General features: G+C 45.3%; 1 protein-coding gene across 13 annotated transcripts in view; it reads right to left on the reverse strand.

Moving 5' to 3' along the window:
• FMNL2 (formin like 2) overlaps positions 1-24,366 on the reverse strand; it is a 566,092-nt gene that overhangs the window by 127,917 nt on the left and 413,809 nt on the right. For all 13 annotated transcript variants that reach the window (XM_086956698.1, XM_086956700.1, XM_086956695.1 and 10 more), the window contains 3 exons: positions 22,573-22,681; positions 20,325-20,401; positions 16,901-16,994 (listed from right to left, as the gene is read on the reverse strand). In XM_086956698.1, the coding sequence (XP_086812824.1) occupies positions 16,901-16,994; positions 20,325-20,401; positions 22,573-22,681 (280 nt within the window). The remainder of the gene's footprint in view (positions 1-16,900; positions 16,995-20,324; positions 20,402-22,572; positions 22,682-24,366) is intronic.

Raw genomic sequence — 24,366 nt, forward strand, 5'->3', positions numbered from 1 at the left:
AGGCAGCAACAGGGGAGTGGCAGAGGGGACAAACAATGATGAGGATGGGGGGACATGGCAATAACAAGGGGTAAGCAACAGCAAGAAGGGGTGAAGGAGCAAGCTACAATGGGAAATTGGGGAGAGAAGGACCATGCAAAAAATACAATCAAGCAACAAAGGAGGAGGAACAAGCAACAAAAGGGGAAGCAACAACGACCAAGAAAAACCTCAAGAAAAAAAAGTACCTCAATCTGAGCGCAAACAGCAGAAAGAAGCTATTAAAAAAATTGTTCTGTACTTGGGCCATGCTCCAGGGAAGGTGCAAACACACAAAGAGAAAGTGAAACAGGACACGCTGACCAATCAGGAGCCCGCAAATAAGAGTTGATGGGGCCAACCAATCATAAATATTTGGTGATCTCCAAGCCCTTTTTGATAATTTTTTTAGGTAACAAACGATTTTACAAGTGGCTGTGTATGCGTTGTCTCAGGCAAGACCTTAAAATGGCATAACTGCAGGGATAACTACTTCCTCCTCTTTAAAGTGCAAGTTTTTGTGCGTTTAAGTTCAAAAATATTGTTGAGTTCTAACTCCAGTAAATGCTTTAGACAGGAAGTATGCTGGCAAAATGTACTCCAAAGATAGTTTGCTCTTGCATTTTAAATATGGATGACTGGAGTTTTGTATTTAACACACACACACTTTAATTTGGCACTATTTAATTCATTGGTTTAAAAAATAAATTATTTCACATGTAAAATGTGAGGAGACTGTATTGTGCTCCAATTATATTCCAATATCTTGGTCACTATTTTGCTTTCACATAACGTATTTATTAGAGAAAAAGTGTATACATGCAACGGAAAGAAGTAGAGAGAGTTGGGGCATGACATGTTTACATGTTTATAGTTTTACACAAACTTTAGATGATCCTTTGGGTCTTCAAAAATGGCTGATGATTCTTTACTATGTTTCTCTGAAAACAATCAACAATAATCATATTCTAAAACATCTTCAACAGGGCGTGGCTGGCGGCCGAACATGGCGGCAGCATAGAGGACTAGCTCCGGCAGGGAAGCGGCCTCTCCATCTATCCGCACGATAATCCGTGACTAATTCTTACCTCCAACGGCGGCACCGAACGCCCGAGACCGGGCGGAACTGGCGGCAGGTTCCCGGATGGAAATCGTGAATTGGACGACGGAGTTATCGTCGAGTGCTGATCCGGCCGGAACACAGGCCCACCTCCGGGCACTCTAGTGGCGACTAAGGCCGACCGGAAGTGCAGCCTGCTCGGCTACTGCAGACAGGAAGTGGTCGGTGCTGGAGGACCACATCGAGTGACGGTCGGCGGGTGGATTCCCTGCCCAGAAACAAACTGCCTGCTATAACCGACGGAGGTTCATAGGAAGGGTGCCCACAGATTGTCAAGACAACCATCCGAACTTTGTCCTGCAGTCTGCCCTGCGAGGACCATCGGGGCGTCCCCCTCATTGCAACGAAAGCCCTCTTCACATTAAACTGAGGAACGCACCGTGACGGTGACTTCTCTTGATATCCCATCGAACCGACGAACTGTATTCTCTCCGCGACCGAACAATGGCCGGGAAAGGTGTGAAAGGCGGTACAACCCAGACTCGTATTGACCGATTCACAAACGACAGAACCGCTTCCCCCCCCGGCAGATGGGGAAAATCCCCCCGTAAAACCAGGCGAGCCTGCCGGGACGAAGAAGGCGACGTTGGATGACGTTATGAAGGCACTCTCGCAGGTCCAGACGACGGTGGGCTCTATCTCGGCCGAAATCACCCTTATCCGAGCGGACTTCCACAAGATGGCCGAAAAAGTAGGCTCGCTAGAGCTTGTCACGAAATCGCTGGTAGAGGATGTCTCGGAATTGCAGACGGCCATGGAAGCGGTCATGGCGGAAAACAAGCTCCTTAAAGATAAACTCGACGATCAGGAGGGCCGTTCCAGGCGGAACAATGTACGCATTCTTGGCGTTCCGGAGACTGAGGGTGTGAGAGCGATGGATTTGTATGTGGAGGACCTCATTAAAACTCACCTTCAACCTAAAGGCCTGTCGGCCTTCTTTTCAGTGGAGCGGGCACACAGAGTTCCGGGGGGTCAACCTAAACCAGGGGCCTCGCCTAGGCCGATCCTAGCAAGACTGTTTAACTACCGCGACCGGGACGTCATCCTCCAGGCGGCACGAGTCTCACCACCGGTGAAAATCCTCAACTCAACGGTGGCGTTTTTCCCGGATTACACGGCGGAGGTGGCCAGGCGACGAAAAACCTTCTTGGATGTCAAAAAGGAACTTAGAAAACGAGAACTCCCTTACTCCATGATCTTCCCGGCCAGGCTCCGGGTGGTGGCGGAGAACCGAACCTGTTTTTTTGACGACCCTGGAACTGCACGAGACTGGCTGGATGGCTGGCGCCCTGCCTCCCACTCTCGCCGCCCTGGACGGACTAAGAACGGCTCACATCAACCTGACCGAAACGATGTTGGGGACGCTGGTACGAACAGTGGCAGGAGCTCGCCAGTAAGGGACGATGCTGACCTAAATCAGGAGGTGGACCCATGAACAAGTATACGAGACATTGATGTTTGGGACTGCGGCTGGAACCGCCAAGGACACTGGGCCGAGGGCCTCCGTGGAGGGTACGAGGGGTCGCTAATTCCGGAGTGCTCCTCACCCCCAACGAGCAAGTAACTGTGTTTTTCTTGGGATGGGTTTAAGCACTCTGCTAAATTGGGGTGGCGGGCAGTTTGGAGTCCGTGTAGCAGGGAAGCAGGGTGGGTGGGGGTATTGGGAACGGGGGGGTTCTGTTGGTTTGCTTGTTTGGATTGTTTGGCTCTATTCATCATTTTGAAATTGCTAGTGGTCACATATGACCGTATTCCTGGCACCGGGTGTGTCGCCTCTGATCCTCTAACACTACTATGGCACAAACGTGTGAATAATTACACAGGGATGGGAAATTCTTTGATCACTATGGCTCTGTTCTACCCCATGAAACGCCAACTTGCACGCATGATTACAAAATGGCGGATCTCTCACGACCTGCTACCGTAACACCTGACACTGGGGTGGGGTCTGTGCCACCGTTACAGGTAATGTCGTGGAATGTTCGGGGGTTAGGAGATAAAGTGAAGAGGGGACTGGTCTTACAATGTATTAAGAGACTGAATTGTGACATCGCCCTTCTTCAGGAATCGCACTTAGTGGGGGCAGCCACCAAAGCTCTGGATAGGAGAGGTTATCGCATGGTAGTACATTCGGACTTCACTTCAGGGTCCCGAGGGACGGGTGTTTGGGTGAAAAGAACATCGCGCTTCATACATCACTCCACGAAGACAGACAAACATGGCCGCTTCGCAGCAGTATGTGGGCAATGGGAGGGCGTGCCCATTAATGTGGTGTCTGCGTACATCCCACCAGCGCTACACTCATCGGCACTTCCGGACCTGGGCAAATTTCTTTTGGAACTCCCGGAGGGGGACCTGCTGGTGGGCGGAGACTTCAATGCACTGGCCAATACTGACATGGACAGGTTCCCGGTTCGCTCCCTCCCCACTGGCCCAACGAAATTCAGGGACTTCTTGGAGGCACAGGGTCTGGTTGATATTTGGAGACAGCTCCACCCTACTGATCGCCACTATTCCTACTATTCATCCACTCATGACTGCCTGTCTCGCATTGACTATTTTCTCACACTGGGGGGTGGCAGACTCACATTTGCCGATGTACAGATTGCGCCACGGGGTATATCAGACCACTCCCCCTTGATCGCTACACTGTCCTGCACAACCATGGCTCGCAAACGGCTCTATCCCATTTACCCCGGTTATCTTAAAATCGCTCCGGTCCGAAAATCCCTTAAAACCGCCACCAAGCATTACTTCCAGGAGAACTCCGGCTCGGTGTCCTCACCGACGATACTATGGGAGCCGTACAAGACAGTATTGAGGGGCCAGGCAATCGCGACCATAACCGATCATAAACGTAAACAAAAACAAGAACTGGTAGAGCTGGAACTGCAGTTAGAACAGGCTAACGTAACTCATATGACCGCACCGTCAGAAGACACTCGACAAGCGCTGTCCCTTTGTCAGCAAAGACATGACGACTTTCTCCGTCGACGGGTGTTAGAACATATAGAGTCGACTGCATGCAGAGTTTATGATGTGGGCGACAAAGCCAACAAATTACTGGCCTGGTTGGACAAGAAACGGGACGGAGGCAGGCACATTCTACAGTTGAGGGACCGAGAAGGGACGTGTCACACGCACCCTCCTAAAATTGTCGACCTCTTAGCAGACCACTTCCAAGGGGTGTACACTCCAGAGGTGGTGGTCACGGCAGAGGTGGCAGAATTAGCACTCCAAGATGTAGAAGTAGAGACATTATCACCGGAGGCGATGACCGAGCTGGAAGCGGACCTCGCGGTAGAGGAGCTCCATATGGCGATAGGTGCGTTGTGTACAGGCAGAGCGTTGGGCCCCAATGGGATACCAATCGAATGGTTTCAAACGATGTCAGACACACTGGGCCCGCCACTGCTGGCCATGTTTGAGAACTGCCGTGAGACCGGAACACTGCCTCTAGACCAACGCTTGGCGACAATAGTAGCTATCCCAAAACCTGGCAGACCTCCAGAGGACTGTACGTCTTATCGCCCGATCTCGCTCATCAACGCAGAGGCGAAGATCCTGGCGAAATTGATTGCTAATAGGCTGACTCCACATCTCTCCCAGTTGATCCACCCTGACCAATCCGGCTTTATGCCGCACAGGAGTACAGCGCTAAATCTCCGTAGAGTGCACGGCGCACTGGCACGAGCACATTCCCTGAAAGAACCGGCGGCCATTTTGTCACTAGACGCCAGAATGGCTTTTGACATGGTAGAGTGGCAATACCTGTTCGCAGTTCTGACCCGGATGGGATTCGGACCGAAGTTTCTATCATGGGTCCGACTAGACCCAGTAGCCCACGTGGCGGCCAATGGCCACATCTCACGAGCGATTCCTCTAGCGCGTGGGACTCGCCAGGGCTGCCCCCTATCCCCATTATTATTCGCACTGGTCCTTGAACCTCTCGCGATTGTTATTAGAAAGACACCACTATTGAAGGGTATTAGATGGACGGAGGCCTGGGAAGACAGAATATCATTATATGCCGATGATATGTTGGTCTACTTATCTGCCCCCGAATCGAGTGTTCCGATACTACTGGCACTCTGCGATAAACATGGCTCGGCCTCCGGCTATACTATTAACTGGACGAAATCGGTCCTTTATGTTCTGAAGGGCCCTTGGCCAGTCCTCCCTGAACACTGTCCTTTAGTGCTGACCGATGTCTCCTTCAAGTACTTGGGCATCCATGTCACCAACGATACGGCCGTATTCTACGACCAGAACTTGGCACCCCCCCTCCTCCGTCTAAAGGCAGACGTACGACATTGGTCATCCCTGCCACTCACGCTCCTGGGCCGCGCTGCCCTGTTTAAAATGATGGCGCTTCCGCGCCTCCTGTACGTTTTGGAAAATACCCCAGATGTAATCCCGCCCTCCTACTTCCATAGAATCACCGCAGTTATCACCACCTTGCTATGGGGTGAGCGTCCCTCGAGAATAGCTCACCTCAAACTTAACCGCGGTTGGTACGATGGGGGAATAGCGCTACCAAATGTGCAGCTTTACTACTGGGCATCTCAACTCAAGGTACTCAACCAGTGGCTCCATGCATCGCACGATGACCCGGCGTATCTGGCTGACAGGGCCCAACTGGGAACGCAAAGTCTGTTGGCCCCTTTATACAACCCAAGTCTCCTCAAAGACCTGATTGGCCCTACTAAACATACAGTCACCTTATGGTACAAGGCGCTCACTAGGCTACAATGGAAGGGGATCATCACGAAACTTACCCCGCTTTGGGACACCAAGAAACTGGGCTGCCTCAGGACCAGTAAGGGATTCACCCAGCGGGATAATATAGGCATTTCTACGGTGGGGGATCTCTGGTCGTCCTCAGGGGTGATTCCCTTCGGGCAACTACAACAGCAATATGCCCTAGGCCCCACTGAAACATACAGATACATCCAAATCAGGCACGCTCTCCTGGCGGTGTTGGAACCAGGGACTACGGTCCCGGAGTCCTCACCCCTGGAAGACCGGCTTCTTACGGATTTTTTACAGTCACGGGCCACCTCACTCACATACCGCAAACTGCTGAATAATCTTCCAGACCCCCTACAGAAACTGCGCGAAAAGTGGGAGGATGAGTTAGGAGCTATGGTGAGACGGATTGGAATGCTGCTATGGCGTCTCCAAGGGAGGCTGGGGTGTCGGCCAGGTTCAGGCTCATACAGTTGAAAGTGCTGCACAGAGTGTATTATACAAGGACCACCCTACATAAAATACACAGGGCTGATTCCCCTCACTGTCTCAGGGGATGCGGGGAGGACGGCACATTGTTACATACGCTGTGGGATTGCCCTCTCATCGCTAGGTATTGGCAACAGGTCATGCGCACAATCTCACAGGCCCTTGATACCTCCCTCACACCGGAGCCACGCCTCTGTCTCTTGAATATATGGGAGGGCACTGACCTTAACCTCAGACAACAGCAGTGGGTCACGATTGGTACAATGGTGGCTAAGCGCGATGTGGCGCAGAGATGGGGGGTGGCGGAGCTACCTACTTTGACGTTATGGTGCAAGACCATGGACAAATTGATGCTAACTGAAAGAACTGTCTATAAAATAAGAGCGAACCCAAAGAAATGGAATAAGGTGTGGGAGGCGTGGAATAGGTACAGAGGGGACCTGTGCGACCCGCTGCAGGAGGATGAAGACGAAGACTCGGATGATGAGGAGGAAATGATTGATTAACCTGTAGGGCGCCATGGGGTGGGAATGGAACTGTAACCTTGTTGTTGAGAATTCATTTCACACTGTGCTTGGGGGTGGAGGGATATGGCCTGGGTGTTGGGGGTCGGCGTGTTCTACTAGTAACCCTTTTTCCATATTGCTTTGTGTCTATTCACTACAAATGAGCCACTACGTTTGGTTTGGTTTCTATTTCATAAAAAGGAAAAAAAAAATTGACTTAAAAAGTAAGACTTCATGGCTCCGAAAAATGCATCCTAAAGATTTGCCGTATCATCCTCACCATTCGCTGCCGGACCGGAGGGTTGTCGGCTGAATAGCTGTGTAGACGTACATAATGTTATTTTACCTCACGTCATGCTTACTGTATAAATGTACTGTTGTTACTTGGATGATGACTGTCAATAAAAGTTTTACACCAAAAAAAAAAAAAAAAAAAAAAAACATCTTCAACAGAATTAGGGGATTGCCCCAGTCAATCTGAAAGCTTGGAATGTGGACACTATTTCGCTTGTCTACATTCTAGCCTTTCGGATGTCTTAACCACATAGCTGCTTCGAACGTTCCGCGCCAGTGCGGAACGTTCAAAGAAACGGGAGGGGCTGCGTCGGCCAACGGTCGTTCGCAGCACCAGCCAGGTAGTGCTCGGGAGCACGGAACGGGATAAAAATTCGGAACAGCAACATGAAGGAGGAACGGTAACGGTCAAGCATACCTTCTGGCAGCTATGGCCATGTTACGGAGGACACTAAGGCCTTGTGTTCACATGCTGCTTGGCAATGACGACCATTAATGATCCTTTCTACTCGCTATGTGCCCTTCTTTCAATTCCATGACAGTGAGGAGACCACAGTTTAGTTACGCAGTATTGTCCTCTTCTGTGGCTGTTAGAACTTGTTCCTCAGAGTATTCTTGGAATTTATTGTGAATAACTAGAAATTAGGAAGCTTTTAAGATTTACCCTGGGGATAGGTGGCTGAGGAAGTGAGGGTGTAAGAGAGAAGGAGGGGTTAAAAGGGGTGTGTAGGGTTTACCAGGGGTACAACTCTGACTAGTGAATTGGCCCTTAGTTCCAAAAACCTATCTGTCAGGAAGAATTTCGAATAACAATCGTTGTCAACTTGAATTTCAGACGGAGAGGCTCACAAAGAATTCCTAGGGTCTTGGGCCAAGTGGTCATTCCCAAATGGAGGAAACTGACCTGCTGTAATACTCCTGTGGCAGGCTGTGCTCATCGCTGGACATCTCATCAGCCTAACCACTTCCCTGCCTTTTAGCTTTTTAGCTCCCTAAATTGGTGTGCGCAGCAAGCAGCGCACCGCCACAGGGCCTCCAATCGAAGGCCACATGAGAAATGAGTTTCTGCACGCTGGAGGACATTTTATTTAGAGAGGGCCTCAGAACACGTTCATCATTAACGTATTCATTAAAGAGTAATCCAACCTTAGCCGCCCTGCCAGGTATTATTAAACAGGGGGATTGGCAGTCACCGCGGTCTGCTCCGCTTCTCCTTCGCTAATCTCATTGCTACTGGAGAGCATCATAAGCCGAAGCCAAAACGACTTGTCATAATACAACTATTAACATTTTGCACTCAGCACTGAATCAAGGACTCGCAGCGGGTTTGTTATTAACTGAAGTCGTTTGGTTCCTATTGCATCCTTTTAAATATCTTTCCAAAGATACGATGAAGGTCATTTAATAAAAAAAAATGCTGCTCATAGCCTAACCTTCAATTTAGTTTAAATTGCTTAACACTCCTGGTGGCTGTTTCAAAGCACTTTTGTCAAATCCTTCATACAATGCAAGCACTCTTTCAGAAGACCAAACTATTTCTGCCCAATCAGATCGTGTAAACACTGCTACCCACACGTGGGAGGAGCCATAGACCCTCTCCTGGTGGTATTGATCACATAATGTCTGGCAACAGCTGAGTTGTCAAGCCTGAACTAAAGAGAACCAAAAGACATTCAGTCTGGTATTTAAATGGCTGATCACAGAGCCGGCTGCTGACCGATTCATTTAGGGGTCGGTACTATTGCGGATGAGCTGCACTGCACAACCCACCTATTCATGTGTACAAATGGTGATAAGAAATTGAAAATTTCTGCAATATCAACTGTTTGTGCAATTCTGCACACATTTGCGCAAACGTGTGCAAATGTGCCCTGATCCCAGCATCTGCTCTAAACTCCTGCAGCTTTGTGGAAGATGTGTCTGCAGGAACACTGGTGCTGATGCAGCCTTTCGTCACCCAGACAGCGGTTCCTTTACTTGAGTGTGGGTCCTTGAATTACATAGGAGGCGTCTCAGGACTCACGCTGAAAGGACTTCTCCTATCCCAACTTTCGAAAGGGCTGCCTGTCCGCAGTACCCCAACAGGATCAGCGATGCTATCGTTTACAGTGTGGCCACAAGTCTAGAATAGTTAGGAAATATATTGTATTCTTTTAAAATGCGCCACTCCACACCATTCAACAACAGCTGTTTCTAAACAATGACCAGTGTGACATGGAAATTACTTTTATATATGTTTTTCAATGTCGACTCTCGAAAATGTCATTACTGAGAACGTGAGCCTAGAACGAGAGGAAATTCAGCCACAACTGCCCACTAATCTCAGGAAAACCCCTGGACATCTTCTCCAAAGCTGGACCCTTTATCCCGGGCGCTTCTTGTAGGCAGGCCATTACCTTATGTAAACATATGGGGTGCCCTTGGAGCACATCATTTATGAATGCAGGGCTGTGGCCACGCTTGAACAATGTCACGTTGTTCCAAATACTGGAGAAATGTCAAAAGAAAGTCAGCACGTTACCCTAATCATTAATAAAGGGAAGCAGTGGAACACCAGTGAGTTGAACCAAGAGCCCAGGAATTCGATCTACATGCATATTTTTGGGTATGAATATTTGTTGACCATTTTGTGCATTATAGTTTTTGAAGGTCATGTTTTGACAGATGTTACAGTAGTGCTTAATGTGCTCCGCGGGCTGCAGGTGGGACCCACCGGCGCTCATTTTTCGGGAACACAGACTTAATTGTCGTCATCAGATTGACTCAAAACAAGAGAAAAAGGCAGAGAAGTGGGAACGTAGTTGAAGAAAGTTTAATGAAAACAGTCACAAAAGCAGAGAGCAGGGGGTATAAAACATGCAAGATTTAAACATGGGGGCGAAGTGTGTGTGGTGATGGATAAAAGAGGGGCCAGGGCTGGACAGCCTTGGAATTCAGCACCCCCAACATTTGGCAGAAAAACTTTGGGCCCTGGCATTTATGCTTCTGCAAATTAAGCACGGAGATAAAGTATTGTCCTCTTCTCTGGTGGGGATCGTTTTCGAGTGTCAGATAAATGTAAACATTTACCATTTGGAAGTGTTACGACCCTTTCCACTCTGAAAACAGATGCATACGATGAAATAAATTACCTCCTAAAATGTCTGCTGCAAAAAGGTTTGCGAACGCCCACAAACGTCCAACTATGAGTACACCGCCATTTGCAGGTGCCCGGCCCTTGCTGGGCCCACAACATGCAACCGTGAGATTTACTCACTCACATTACATGGTACTTTTACTTTTCATGGCTCAACTCATTTACGAGTGCAAATCTAACTTGCCCTCCTAAATGCTGCTATCTGCACATCTAAATGACCAACAGTATGCAATCGTAAACCATAGTGAAGAGCTACAAACAAAACCGCATTTGTGCTCTTTTATTTGGCTCTGAGTTCAACTTTCTATTAGCCGGGTGTGGTGGCTCGGTGGAATAATGAATCCTCTGCAGGAATCCGTGACGGACCTCATGGTCACTGGTCTGAAACTGGACAGGTGTATTCAGCCTTTCATCCTACCGAGCTTGATGAAGCAAGTACCGTCAAGTTGGGTAACAAACATCTGTTACTCAGCGCCAAGATGCTCTACAAAGTGAATGGTATGCTCCGACTTTATATGAGCTTTTCAGATCCCTAAATGCAGCGCGGTCAACTTTCCAGCCCCAAAAATCGAATGAAATAATTCTTTTATCACAAAACTTTTACATCCGCAACGAGGACATCCACAAAAATAACATTACATTTAAATCACAAAGTATTTTTCAGCTTACAAACACCTCGAAGCTACAAATATGGAGTTTCATACGAGCACAGAAAACAAGGATACAAGTGGAGGCGGTGTCAGGCGCAAAACTAGGGTTAGATTTAATATTTTAAGAACCACGTTCTGCACGCAGGCAGAGGCGGTCCGGCTCGCCGTGTTTACCCAGGGACAGCTGCTGCTCGTTTAGGCTTCGGCTGCTGGCAGGCTCCACTTACCTAGAAGCTTGTCCACACAGAATAGCGCCTCCTATCCAGTGTTATTTATTTCTTTAAAATGTCACTAAATAAACTGGGCCAAAGGGGGATTATTGGGGCTGGCATAAGGGTGTGCAAAGGTAAGGCTAGGATGTAATAGTGACAAAAAGAAACCAAGATCACCAACACTGAGCATCTGAAAGGACTCCAGAGTCAGGTTGACTGGGACACTCATCCACGAGCTCCCCCCCCCCCCCCCAGCTCCTGGGGCGTGCTCCTACCCGCACTTTGGGGCATATTACCAAGGGCTAGTATCGCCGCTTTCTCTGCGAATTGCGCCGAGAAAGAGGCGATACTGCTAGAGCCCTATTAACAAGGGCACTTTAACGTCTGGCCCAAGCCCACTTTGCATGTCGGCGATAAACATCGCTAATGACATGCAAAGTGGGCGTTCCCACGTCCAACCACATGAAAAATGTGGTTGGAGGTGGGAACACCCTATTACCAAGGAAGGCGATGGGAGGAAAAGACCTGCGATAAACTCATTTATTGCAGGTCTTCCAACGCCTGCTCTGACCAGGCGTTGGGCATTGTTAACATGGGGGTGTGGATCATAAAGCTGAATCCACCCCCCCATATTATCAAGGCCCACATTAGCGCATGAAAACAACGTTTGTTTTCATGAGCTAATGTGCCATATCGCTGACTATCGCCGGATTTCTATTCGCCTGCCTGATGCGCATTGATAATTGCGCGCTAAAAAGGTGATGAAATCCGGCGATACGGGAATGTGCGTTGTGCGTTTTCCAACGCACTCCTCGGTAATATGCCCCTAGGTCTTTACCACACAAAAAATGTCTCGCCCATTCCGGACATGACCACTACTATCTCCTGCATGCTCAACTCAGTGTAATGGTGTTGGGCCACCAAAGAGCCCGGGGTAGTTGGAGTGAGGCCGTGCACCCTCAGACACTGCACCATCCTCACCATCGCACTGACAGCACAGTTTTCAGGTTCTGTGCCACAATGGCTTACGGTTTCCTTCAGCATGGCTAGGTGAAGAGAAAGGAGTGAGAACTATACATTGAACAGCGATCTCACTTAGCAGCTATATTTGTAGAGTGTGTCTTCACCCTCAACGAGTCTCCGGGCACTAACAATATATAATGCGTGTTTACTGTTACCCAACTCAATGACTCTAATTTTGATTGACCTTGGAAGGATGAATGCCTGAGTGGACCAGCTATAATTTGAGCCAGTGACTATGCAGTCAACATATACATTTCTGCACAGGATTCATTATTCCTCCAAAACCTGATCTTGGAGACCTTTTTTCTTTCTCTTCTTATCCTTATCTTCATGACCCCTGAGAGGGCCATTGGGAAGAGCAGAGGCACGGCTACTGAAGGCCAAGCCAGGAGCATATGCCGACCCTGGCTGTCCTTCCTTGGCTGTCACTACCTGGGCAGAGGGACCCCAGAACAAGCACTGCAGACTGGTTACACTCTGCCTGTGACTGGAAGACCGCAGCACTTTATCTAGTGTGACAGAACTCACCACAGGGCTAGGAGAAGCACTCGCCCATCCATTCAGGGTTTCAAGTCGCAGAAGAACCTTCCAAGTGGCACCTTACTAACTAAAAACCATAAAAACCTTTGACCACACCCGAATTATTGCAGCTCCTGTGGACAATCCCTAATCTGTAGTCGGGGAACATTACCACCACCAGGGAAATGGCAGATAGGCTCGGAAGCTCCTGCAGATCCCATAACATGTGCAATCCTTTAACTTCTTTGTAAATTGCTATATTCCAGATCACAGCTCGCCCAGGGCACACAAATAAGCTATAAGTGTGTAATGCTCAAGCATGACCTTGCCGCGCTTCTTAAAACTTGGTTCTGTCCATCCAAACCTCCATCTTTGTAAGCACAATGGAAGGGGGGCCAGGGGGAGGGACTCTCGTATAGTCTGAGTGGGCACCTGGTGTCGGCTGAGGACGCCAGAAAGAGTCTGGTGGTATTTTTAGTTGCTGGCACTTGTGCTGACTGGTTTGTTTGCATTCCTCCCTTCGGACCCCGGTGCAGGGGTAGAGGGGGCGCAGCTGTCGCGCGCTGCTAATCTCCGGCGGGCTATGCAGCCTTGCTTGCACCGTGATACTGCAGATCTCCCCCAGCCCGTCACTCAGGTGGCTTATGCTGGAATGTAAACAACGCAGCCATGTTGAGTCCAATGAGTTACAGCTGACGTGCACGCGCCGCAAGGCCCTTTAAATGCTGCTCTCAATACATCCGGATTGTGTGGTACTTTCCAAATGATGGACAGGAACTGGTTCGATTTTTACAAAGAGAATTAGATTTTAAAGTGAATATTTTTCTCTTAATACTTTCTAGAAAATTTCAATTTCTTGGTGTCGAACATGAGATACTATTGATAAATTTTCCAGTTTCACAAAAAAGAGCACCAAATCCCGTTTTTCGGAAAAAAAGATCTGTTTCAACAATCCTCACTTCCCTCCAAGTTTGTTACAGTTCCATTTTTTCAATAAAAACAGATTGCATTATAAGCCTTGAAAAAGCTTGTACCAGTTACAAAGGCACTAGATACCCTTGTACAGGCACCGAGACAGCTTGCGCCATGAATAAGTAGCCAGAAACACTGCTGTTGTGACCAGTTGTGATTTAGTCAGTATGTTGCTTCTTATGGTTCGAAATGTCCACCAGTGCTTGTGACTTACCAGGTACAATGGCAGCGCGCTATACAAATGCTTCAGTTAAAAGGAAAAGCCACCGACATGCAGACGAGGCACATATCATCCCGAGAGTGCTTTGAGGCTGCAGAAACGGAAGAAGGTCGCTATACAAATGCCCGCGATCCAACATAAAAAAAGCTGTATATACTGCACTTAAATCAGAAACCAGGTACAGTGTGTAACAAAGACATGGCTTTTCGTGCTTAAGATCTGTGAATGTTTTCGCCTTGATGTCGGCATAAGAAGCCAGGGTGTCAAGGTCTTCAGTGCTAGGGGTGTCCCAGGATTCAACCTGTCCACGACTCTGAGCAGGTCATCCAATATGAGTGGTAAACGACAGCACGGTGAAAGGTGTGTAGTAACGTATCAACAACATATAACAAAACTGAGTATTTAAAACCACCAGATTTGGTGCCCCACTCTCTGTGCGTCTATTTAGCAAAAAGGCAGCCAGGGTTTCAACAATCAATGCAAATAAAGGCCAAGGTGGTCTTAGGCCGATCCGCCATACTGGCCGTCTCATCGTAACTGAACAATATGTCATTGACGGGCACTCTCATAGATGCAGCTCAAAACAGCCGTACCAGTGAAATACATTAAAGGTTGGACGGCTTTTACTACATGTAGTGAGGCAATCGCCAGAGGTGTCCATCAGCGAGGGGGGCTGGTGGGGGGGGGGGGGGGGGGGGGGCTATGGGGGGACTGCACATGTTTAGCTTGATAGCCCTCCCAGGCAGGATTTCGCAAGGATCCTGGTGGCTCAATGTGTCCTTAAGTGTTATTAACTCTACACGCCACAATCTTAGCATAGATGTTGTATTCTGCATCTATCAGGGGCAGGGATCTATAGTATCCGAATGCTGTATGGTTCTCAGTCATTATCAGGGTGGATAACTTCTTCACTTTAAGTAGGCATGTTTAGTGTTGGGGAAGTGTCCTTGGGGTACTGGGCTCCGTGCCAGGGAATTCCATTAACCATCATTAAAAGAACACTAAACCATATGCTTTTCATAAAATGATTGAAGGCAACCCAGCAGCTGCTGAACAGCATCACAGGAAAACTCAACCAGCTGTGAGACTTGCCTCTAGTCGTGTCCAGACTCTTACCGTCCTTGACACAGGGGGCACAGCCGGTGTTCATTAAATCACTTATTATTTACCATTCCCCTTTCTAATCTAAAATACTACCATACAGCCCTCTCCATCCTATCACAACCCAAGTAAACTGAACCCTTTCTTTTTGTCGAGCTTCCACTCACACACGGCCGCCACACATGATGCAAATTTAAATAAGAAACTAGGCAACATGCTCAGTGCCATGTCAAATGGAAGTAGGTAAATAAACAAGAATTTGTCTACTGCATATCACCAGAAAGTACATCTACTTATCATGCTAGTCCCTTGCAGACACATGCTCCATGGCTCGAAACCAAGATTATTCAACTTCTCACTGCTTATAATTCCTCATTTGCATCAACTGTATTCCTCTACAATTTGAATTACTCACTCTTATTAAATCTCACCCCTCATTCATAACGATTCCTCCAATCTTGACCAAGTCATTCTGAAACCTCATTAGCCATACTTTGCCACGCCTTCCTCTCCATGCCGACCTCAGCTTAATTCCAGTTCCTTCATTCCGCTTAACTGGCTGCTTTTTTAATGTTTTCCCTCATTTGATGGAATAAAATCAGTTAAATGGTCAGACAATCTCTACTGTCCCTGTTTGTAGATCACTGAAACTAACTCTACTGGCCAAACCCCCATTGTTCAATCAATCTCCCGTCCAGTGTCTCATCAACCTCGATGTAATAATGCTCCATTACCTGGAATCTGCCTTTTGTCAAATTTCTCCCCAAATGTTGATATAACACAAGCAAGAACAGTATCATCCACACACAATACCCTTTTTTATTAGCCTGTTCTAAGATTAGCCCTGGGTAAATTAAAAAAGAACAAACAAAATCAGCTTGAATTATGATCCACTGTAGTATGCTGGCATGAGCAACCACAATTACAACTTTTTGAACAAGAATGCTACAGGCTGGTTGAACCCACTAACCAAAAATGGTTAACAGAAAGAAGTAACACCCTCTCCATAAATGTAACACAAAATCTGCCAAATGATCTTGCTCTAATTCGCAGCTAAACACTGCAGAGCAATGTGCCTTATTATCAGTCAGGTGAAATCACAAACCAGGGCTTCCCACCCTCTGTTCACCTACACCTCTTTGGAGCCTCAAACAGTATCTTCAACTGTTAGAGAACAAAAGCAAAAGATCACACACCTTAACAAACAAAGGTCCTCTCACGCGCTCTTCTGCAAAGCACTCAAGACCTGGCTCTACCGAGAAGCCTACCTGTGATCTGCTCACCTCTTTCTCAAACAGTTGTACCATCTTCTAGCGCCTTGATGCCTATGGGTTTAGTTGCGCTCTATAAATCCTAATTCATTCATTCATTCATTCATTCATTCAGACAGACCTTTCAAGACTGTTACGAACCAGGGCACTGCGGATATAAACTCAGCTTATTTTCCGTGATCAATTCTGCCCATAAACAAAACCATGAATTCACTCGAACGTATAAACTACTCCTTACAATTCAGTAACAGCTTCCACCACCCGATGTCCTCTGCTATCAATGCGCGGTCTACGATCGGGGATTCAGGACACCCTATGGTATTATGATTGTGCACAGACTTTCACAAGCGGACAAACAAAATGATACACAGGCACATAGCATTCTGTTCTGCTTACAAATAAAACTTGCCACAAACAGTGACTCAGAAAGATTACCCATTCAAACAGATCCTAAAGCCTCATCTTGTTTCAATGTTTCACTTTGAGAATATTTTATAACCCAACTCTTCATTCTGGAAAGAAACATGTCATGGTTATATCTCAAGAATGTCCCTTCATGCCTCCCGCCGCCTCCATCAATGAGACCGCAAAGCATGAACTCCGGCACATAGGTATCCTACCTCCTTAAAGTTATCGAATGCAGATAGAATGATTTCGTGCCCTCCTCTCACAAGACACACCGCCGCCAGGAGCTCCAGAACCAGGGCTTTTGTTCTGTGGAGAAAGAAAAAAAACACCAGAATCAATGCCTGCCATGTGATGCGCGCAACGCCGCCTGCGCTCCAAGGTGGATGACGGCAGGGAGGGCGGTCATTGAGGATTCCATCGAGCAGCTCCTGAACGGACACATGTATTCTTTTGCAGACAAGCGTGCATACTCAACAATGTGTATGTGGGGACCTATATTTTGTTAGCCTCACCAGAGCATTAACTCATTGAATTATTTTTTTTAAGCTATGGACTCAATTCAGAAACATAAAAGCGAAAAAGTTAAAAATCTCTTCCCTTTGGATCATTCCCATGCGTGAGGAAAATTTCCAGTTTTTAGGGCTAGACAAAGAATCACAGGTGTATTCCAGGAAACATATGACAGCCATATGATTCCTGGAATAATGCAATGAGTAACATTTACACATGCAGGTTTCTTTTTAACAAGCCGAACAATCTGCATGTTTAAGTGTTTTTCATAATGAGCATTATCCTATAATTTGCTTTCTGCATGGGGGAAACATTGCCCCCCACAGAGAAAATACTTCATATACGGCTCTTTTAAACATAAGTGTTCACTTCCCATTTTCATGATGAAAAACCACCCTATGTTGCCTCTCACAATTGTACATTGGTATGCATTTCCAATTTGGTAAACTGCCATGGGAACAATCAGAAAACTCAGAATTTGAGGATGCTCACACAGAAATGGCCACAAAACCGTCCCCAGCCATAAACATGAAAAGGAAGCCATCCCATCACAATGCCTGAATTCCACCAAAACAGACTCTGAAAAGCAGAATTAGGATTTTGTGCTTTCTTTGCACATCATTGTTGAACTTATGTGAGCACAATTCTCTGTGACCTTGGGCCAAATACTTTTTATTTTATCCTTGGCTAACAACACACTCACCTTAACCTCTCATGTCTATGTGTACAGAGACACAGATTAAGAAATCATAGCCAGGAAAGAAAAAAACTATTTAGGAATGAGGATTGTAGTGCCACTTCGCAACAGTCACAGTACTCAAAATCCAGGTGACCATTTCTTCTAAATTTTTTCAATTAATATGTTTATTAATTTTCTTCTTAAATGCGACACACAACAAAGCTTCATAAACAAGCCACATTAAAAATGGAGAAAGACGGCAACCAAGGCTGACAGAGGGGCTGTATTTCCTATTTCCTAGTAGTGAAGGTTGGTTTGAATCACACACTAATGTGACTGTCCCATATCATTGACTTAGTTTTAGAATTTACATAGTAGACATCATGAGAAAAGGAAGTGCAGTAATCGCAAAGATGAAAAAAGGAAAATCATACAATGAAGGAAATTATAGAAAGAACAGAGAAAGGCGATGGCAAAGGAGACCAAAGAAATGTAAACAAACGGGAAAAAGCTTCCAAGACTACCGAATTCTAGGAGACAACCTAAAGATGGTTGTGTAGCAGTGCGCTACTTAGTTTTATAATTTGCCATTCACTCATTTCATCTCTTCGAATACAACCTAGGACATTCCCGATGTCTTGTCATATCTAAATAACTGAGGTGTGTGGCAATAACAAAGAGCACAATTAAAAACACCTCCCAAAATGCAAGAAGGACCAGACTGTAGATCAAGCACAGAGTAAGCAGCCTGTAACATTAAATACCAAGCTACATTCATTCTACTAGCACTGAAATTAGTACATCACGACAAGAGATTTCGTTGCAATGTGGACTTGGGTTTAACAGTAAATCTACATGTGCTAGGCTCTTAGTCCGGCTAGTGAACTCCTTCCTGGAATTATTGAATATTTGAGCACTCCCAGCGAATTTGGGAGAAGGTGCCCAGCTGACCCTAACTTCACCAGTATGTGTCAGACACAGTATCTCTCACTGTGGATGAATTGGCAGACCTTTGCACCAGTCTAACAGCATTCTTGACAACAAGGGCCAATCTAAGAACCTGGGCTGCGACGGTGCGCCCATTTTTGATGGCACAGCACATTCTACAGTGCATGCACTAGCTTAGTAATTCCGTGAGTTAGCGCAAGCACTGATGTCGGTTGCCGCTCTGTTTTTCCAAGTTGCGATGTCTGACCCTCATACATTAACTTGTGCAGTAACCAAGTTGGTATATGTGTGGAGCGTAGTAGGATTGCCTGAAAAACGGGCACAGCTGCGGTCAGTGTCTGAGCACAGAGAGAGGGTGAGTTCATGATACAACCCCAGATGCAATACAAATGTGGGGGCACATTATAAGAGTGGATTATATAAGATCATTAGTATTTGACCATCAAACCAATTCAGACATTATTCGTGGAGTCTTCAGCTGTGTGGAAATGTTTAGAAGACATCCATATCTGGGCCCGCAGATCTTCCTCCACCTACCTCGACACAGAGGTCAGCTGTGTGAGTGCTGCCCGATAGGCCTTTTTACATTTCTGAACTGGTCCAGGAATGAGACAAAGATGGAAATTCATGTTTACATCAAAAGTTGTGATGGGAATGTTTGAGACTACTCCCTAACTTACTGCTACCTTACCCGAAGGGCTGCAGTACAGCTCTCTGCTTTCCACAATGCTCATGCGCAAATCAGTACAACCACAGAGCAAAAAAATCCATCTAACTGCAGCAGCTCACCCACATACAAAGAAAAGCAACAGATGCACTCTGGTTATTTTGATTTTTGCCACCGCAGTGCAGACCGAGCCCCTCAGAACAGGGAAGGCATCTGGGTACTCCTTATCACACAGACTATAATTCATATCTAACAGTTTTGATGCAATTTTTGGGTTAGATCCCTTTAGCTTCTTTCTATCACTTTTGTTGAGCACCATAAAAGGAAGAAATGATGACCTAAGAATTGATGTGCAAACTGCTGCAAATAATCTAGCAATATTTACATGCCCTCTTTAATTTAGGAGTCCTTTGTGAGTCCACAGATCCTTTAAAATATTCTGTGTAAGATAGTGGTTTTAGAACAGGTTTATTATGTTTCGTGCTATACGTGTGGACTAGTTGTGCTAGTGACAGAGTAATTAACCCAGGAATCAAAAATCACAGGCCAGAAAAAGTGTCTCATCACAAATGTTTTGGTGTCTCTTTATGATGGGCAACATTAAGGCAGAATTTGTTGCACACTGTAAATCATAGATTATCGCCATCTGAAACATGATCACTGTAACATCAACCTACAATTAAAACCAACTAGTCAACAGCTTTATTAATAGCATAAATACACAAGAAACCTATACTAATTTTTGCTGATGGAAAATATGCAACTTTCTTATTAAGATTTCAGACTACAACGACCTTTGTTTATTCTCAGGTCTATAGAAAAAAATACTTACCTGGGGTTTTTGTTGTTTAAACTTAGTGCAATTTCATTGACAGCATGAAGATGAGACATGACCATATTGAAGCCATACTAAAAACAAAACCAAGAAAACGTACTATAGTTATGAATCTTTCATAAAAACATAACTGAACAAGACAGATTCTTAAAGACAGCATACAGTATAATAAAGTAATTGTAGCCCTAATCTTACCCGTTTTATTTAATTTCCAGATTCCCTTTGATTAAATGAGCTAGTCTGTCTTCTGTACCTATGATGAACGGACTTTTGGAGCAAAAATATAAAATGACTCCTTTTTTTCTTATGTAATTATAGTTACTTTCTGTTTGTAGTGCGACAAATATGACTTGTAATGATTGCTTGCCCTGTAACGATAGCCCTTCCCAATGATTGCCTTCTTCCCTGATCTGCAAGGAGCTCTCCCTTGAGCTCCCCCTCCACCCCCCCACCACACCTGCCCATTTTTGGGCCCAGATAACTTTTCAAACACATACATAATAGCCAAGTAATACTATGCATACCTAAAATGCCAAATGCAGCTCACGTGTCTTGCTACAGGATACCATCACGCTCAGGTTTTAAGCCTTTCAACGTCAGGGAAAATGGAGCAGTACACATTTGTCAGTTCACTGTGGAAGAGTAGTGACTTGATTTCTATGAAGATTTGGGCAAGATAAATGAACATAAGGGTGGCAAGGGCACTATAGAGTCATGTTTTGGCTCCTAAAAATTAGAATAGTTTTTGGCGAGAATTAATTATAAATAGGGCTTCTGGTTTTATGATATTTTTATTTTCCGTCTGTATTAACCCATATTTCTTTTTATGCCATCTTATTGGTATTTATCCATATTTATTTTGTGTTTTGTGAATATATGGAGTCTTAAAATAGTAGATTTCCACACTCAGTTAACTGATAAACATGCACCCATACTTTGCTGCCTGTCGCATTTTAGCAAATTCAGCAGCCAAATATAGCAAAACACTATACCTACAGGTAAATATCAGCATTATAATACAAATATATGTTAACACACGACTGCATTCAGGGAAATCTCAACCTGCTTTTAAATTCTCCTGCTATCTATCTGCGGAGCTGTTGTCCTGGAAATCACGAAAACCAGCATGGAGAGTCGCCGACAAAAAGCACAACTTTCAGCATTTTTCCACTTTAAAAAATAAATACAGACAGGAAAACACATTTTTATCTGACTGTATTTATATGTGAAAATCTGTAAAAATGAAAACTTGCAGCCTTAATTATAAAGCACTGGATGTGGAGTATTGTGAACATGACGCGTCCTCCTACAGCATAGATTACTTAAAAACGAACTCCACAGCTCCTGGAGAATGTGCCAAAACTGTTGCATCTGTTACAGGGGACTTTGACTAATACATTTAGGAATCTACATAAAGTGAGGTTCCATCAATAATGGTGGCAGACCAGGTGAAGGGCAGTCATGGGGAAAGACTGTCCACAAACCGTACATACAAAATACATTTAACTGAGGTGCATGCCTGATCAAGGAAAAGCATCAAAAAAGCCCTTTAGATAAAGGAACTTTATGAATTCAATAAATAAAGTAAACCTAGGCTGTTGTGTAGATGAAAGAACCTTGGCACACCAAGAACAACCTTCAGGTGCTGAGAAAGACAAAACTGGACACATCATCAAGTATACAGTCCTCAACAACAGATGGAAATAATAGTAAAGGTGACAATATCTGCAGTGGTCTTGTATAACAACCCCAACAGGAAATAAAGAGCGATATGCGTACTCAACAGGCATAAGTAAGCACCTGAGAGATGTGCTACATAGTTTGTTGTCCTTGAAACCATGTGGTGAAAGGCCCAGTCGTCGTGAATTGAATGGACCACAAAAATGGGAAATAGAAGTGAGGATGTGATAATGTGAAGGTTGACTCAAGAGTCAAGTAATGCGCAAGCACAAGCATGGCTTCTGTTAGCCTAGATGCCACTGCGGTACACGATGCAAAAATAAAGCACACTGTTGCAAAAAATTTGCATTACTTGTGAAGGATTGATTTATTAAGCCAGCGTTTCAAAAAAATGCTGAGAGTCTGAGAACTCTGCTAATCCGCTTACCTGCACTCTGTGGCTTGGCGATTGATTTTACAAGCCAAACATATGCAACAATCCTAACAAAGGGGATGTCAATGTTTTTCTGACTTAGTGATGGCTAAAACAAATTATTTATGTTCAGACATAAAGGATGTAAAATACCTGATAGTTCATTATGGCCCGCAAACACATGATGCAAACATGGACATCATCCTTCTTACTGACTAATCTGGAATTTTTAAGTGTTCTTCTGCTGGGCAGCGTGCTGTATCTGTGGATAAAAGATAATGCTTTTGAGCACAGAACTATCTGCAACAACCTAAGTTATGATATGATACACAAAACCTTACAATGCTGAAAGAGCGAAATTTAGACGCTATGTTTATTTAGAGAATATATTCAGTAAATTTGTTATACATTTTATTAGAAACAGGTGAGCAGTACAAAGATCAGCTTTTGGGGATCACAAACAGCTATTCTTTGTATAACACATTGCAGAACTGCAGTCAATGGTTTTCACAGGGTGCTCAAAACCACATAACATATTTGCTATACTGTAATTTCTATAAACATCATCACAACTGTGGATACATTGACTCTAAATTCCAGACAACACGGTCCTCTCATTTGGAATGACCGTCATTCCAGAACAGCAACACCCTAATATATATATATATTTTTTTTTTAACACCCTAATATTTTAATACATTTGTAGACACAGAAACCTCCTCCATATAGCGCTTACAAATAAAAAACACTGTCCGTTAGAGGAATTCAAAAACACAAAAATCCAAATGTTCTCCGAGGATCAACTTAGACTTGCTTCAATTAATTTCAAACAAAAGTAAAATAAGAAGATGCTGTGTTTGGTGAATAATCACAAGGTCTGTTTCACTTCTAGTGAACAATATGATGTATCTCTTTTTCCAGGATCAGTTTATAATAAAATGTCTATGGATTGAGATCCTGGCTCTGTATCCTGGCATCACTGCCCTCTTTATGCAAGGTAGACATTGACGTGGAAAGTCCCATAGGTCTGTTCCTTATGTAGCTCTGGCCAATGTATGTATGGACCCTTAAGTGCCATAACGAGTCTTTTATTGCCAGTACAAAATTGCTAAATTCCCTTCAACGTCCAGCTAAAGCTTCACAACTTTTTTTTCTATGGCCTATCCTTCAAACTACTGACTTACAATAAAACTCGCTCATTACTTACAGGTAAACTTATTACTCCGAGTCCGGGTTTTCTTTATCATTGTGCTTGTTTTCCCTCTCTCTCTGACCCAGTCTCTATCCACAGCAAGTTGTGTTGTTTGGGATGCTACAGGAAGTAGTAGAGAAGAGGGCGGGCCTTGCACAAGCATTAAGGGGAGCAGTTAACATCGATTATTTTCTGTAGAACAAGGACCGTGTTGAGGAAGCTAGAGGAGGTGGTATGAACAACATTCACTGAGAGTGCTACCGCAACCACATGCTTATGAACTGGTTTACCTGACTGTAGGCAAGGAATACATAGAGTTTATGGGCTGCACAGTGACAGCAGCAGTTTGCGGGTGTCCTCCGTACTGCTAAGCGGACTGTAAACATCACGCTTGTGTTTCTCCTATGGGCGTTACCTAAACAGAGCAACGACTGGGCTGCTCGAGTCTCCACACTAGTACCTGCATCAGTGACCCCATCTTCAGGGGTGCAGCTTGCTCAGTAAAATTAAGGGGGAGGGGGTGGCTTTAGAATATCCAACAATATCACTGGTTGAAATACATTACGTGAGAAATGCAGCACGAGAGAGGCTTAAGGAGCAGTAGGAAAGGAGACGAGTGCGGATTCTGAGGGGTACTTAAAACTCACTATTTTGTAAAATAACCTTTTTTTAAGACCTTCTAAATGAGGAGCACCAATGCTCTTATACTGGTCCGTCTCTTGGTTAATAAGAAATCTACCCAATCGCGCTCTTTC

Source organism: Lissotriton vulgaris, chromosome 2_1 (genome assembly GCF_964263255.1).
Source record: "Lissotriton vulgaris chromosome 2_1, aLisVul1.2, whole genome shotgun sequence".
In the NCBI taxonomy this organism is placed as follows: Eukaryota; Metazoa; Chordata; class Amphibia; order Caudata; family Salamandridae; genus Lissotriton; species Lissotriton vulgaris.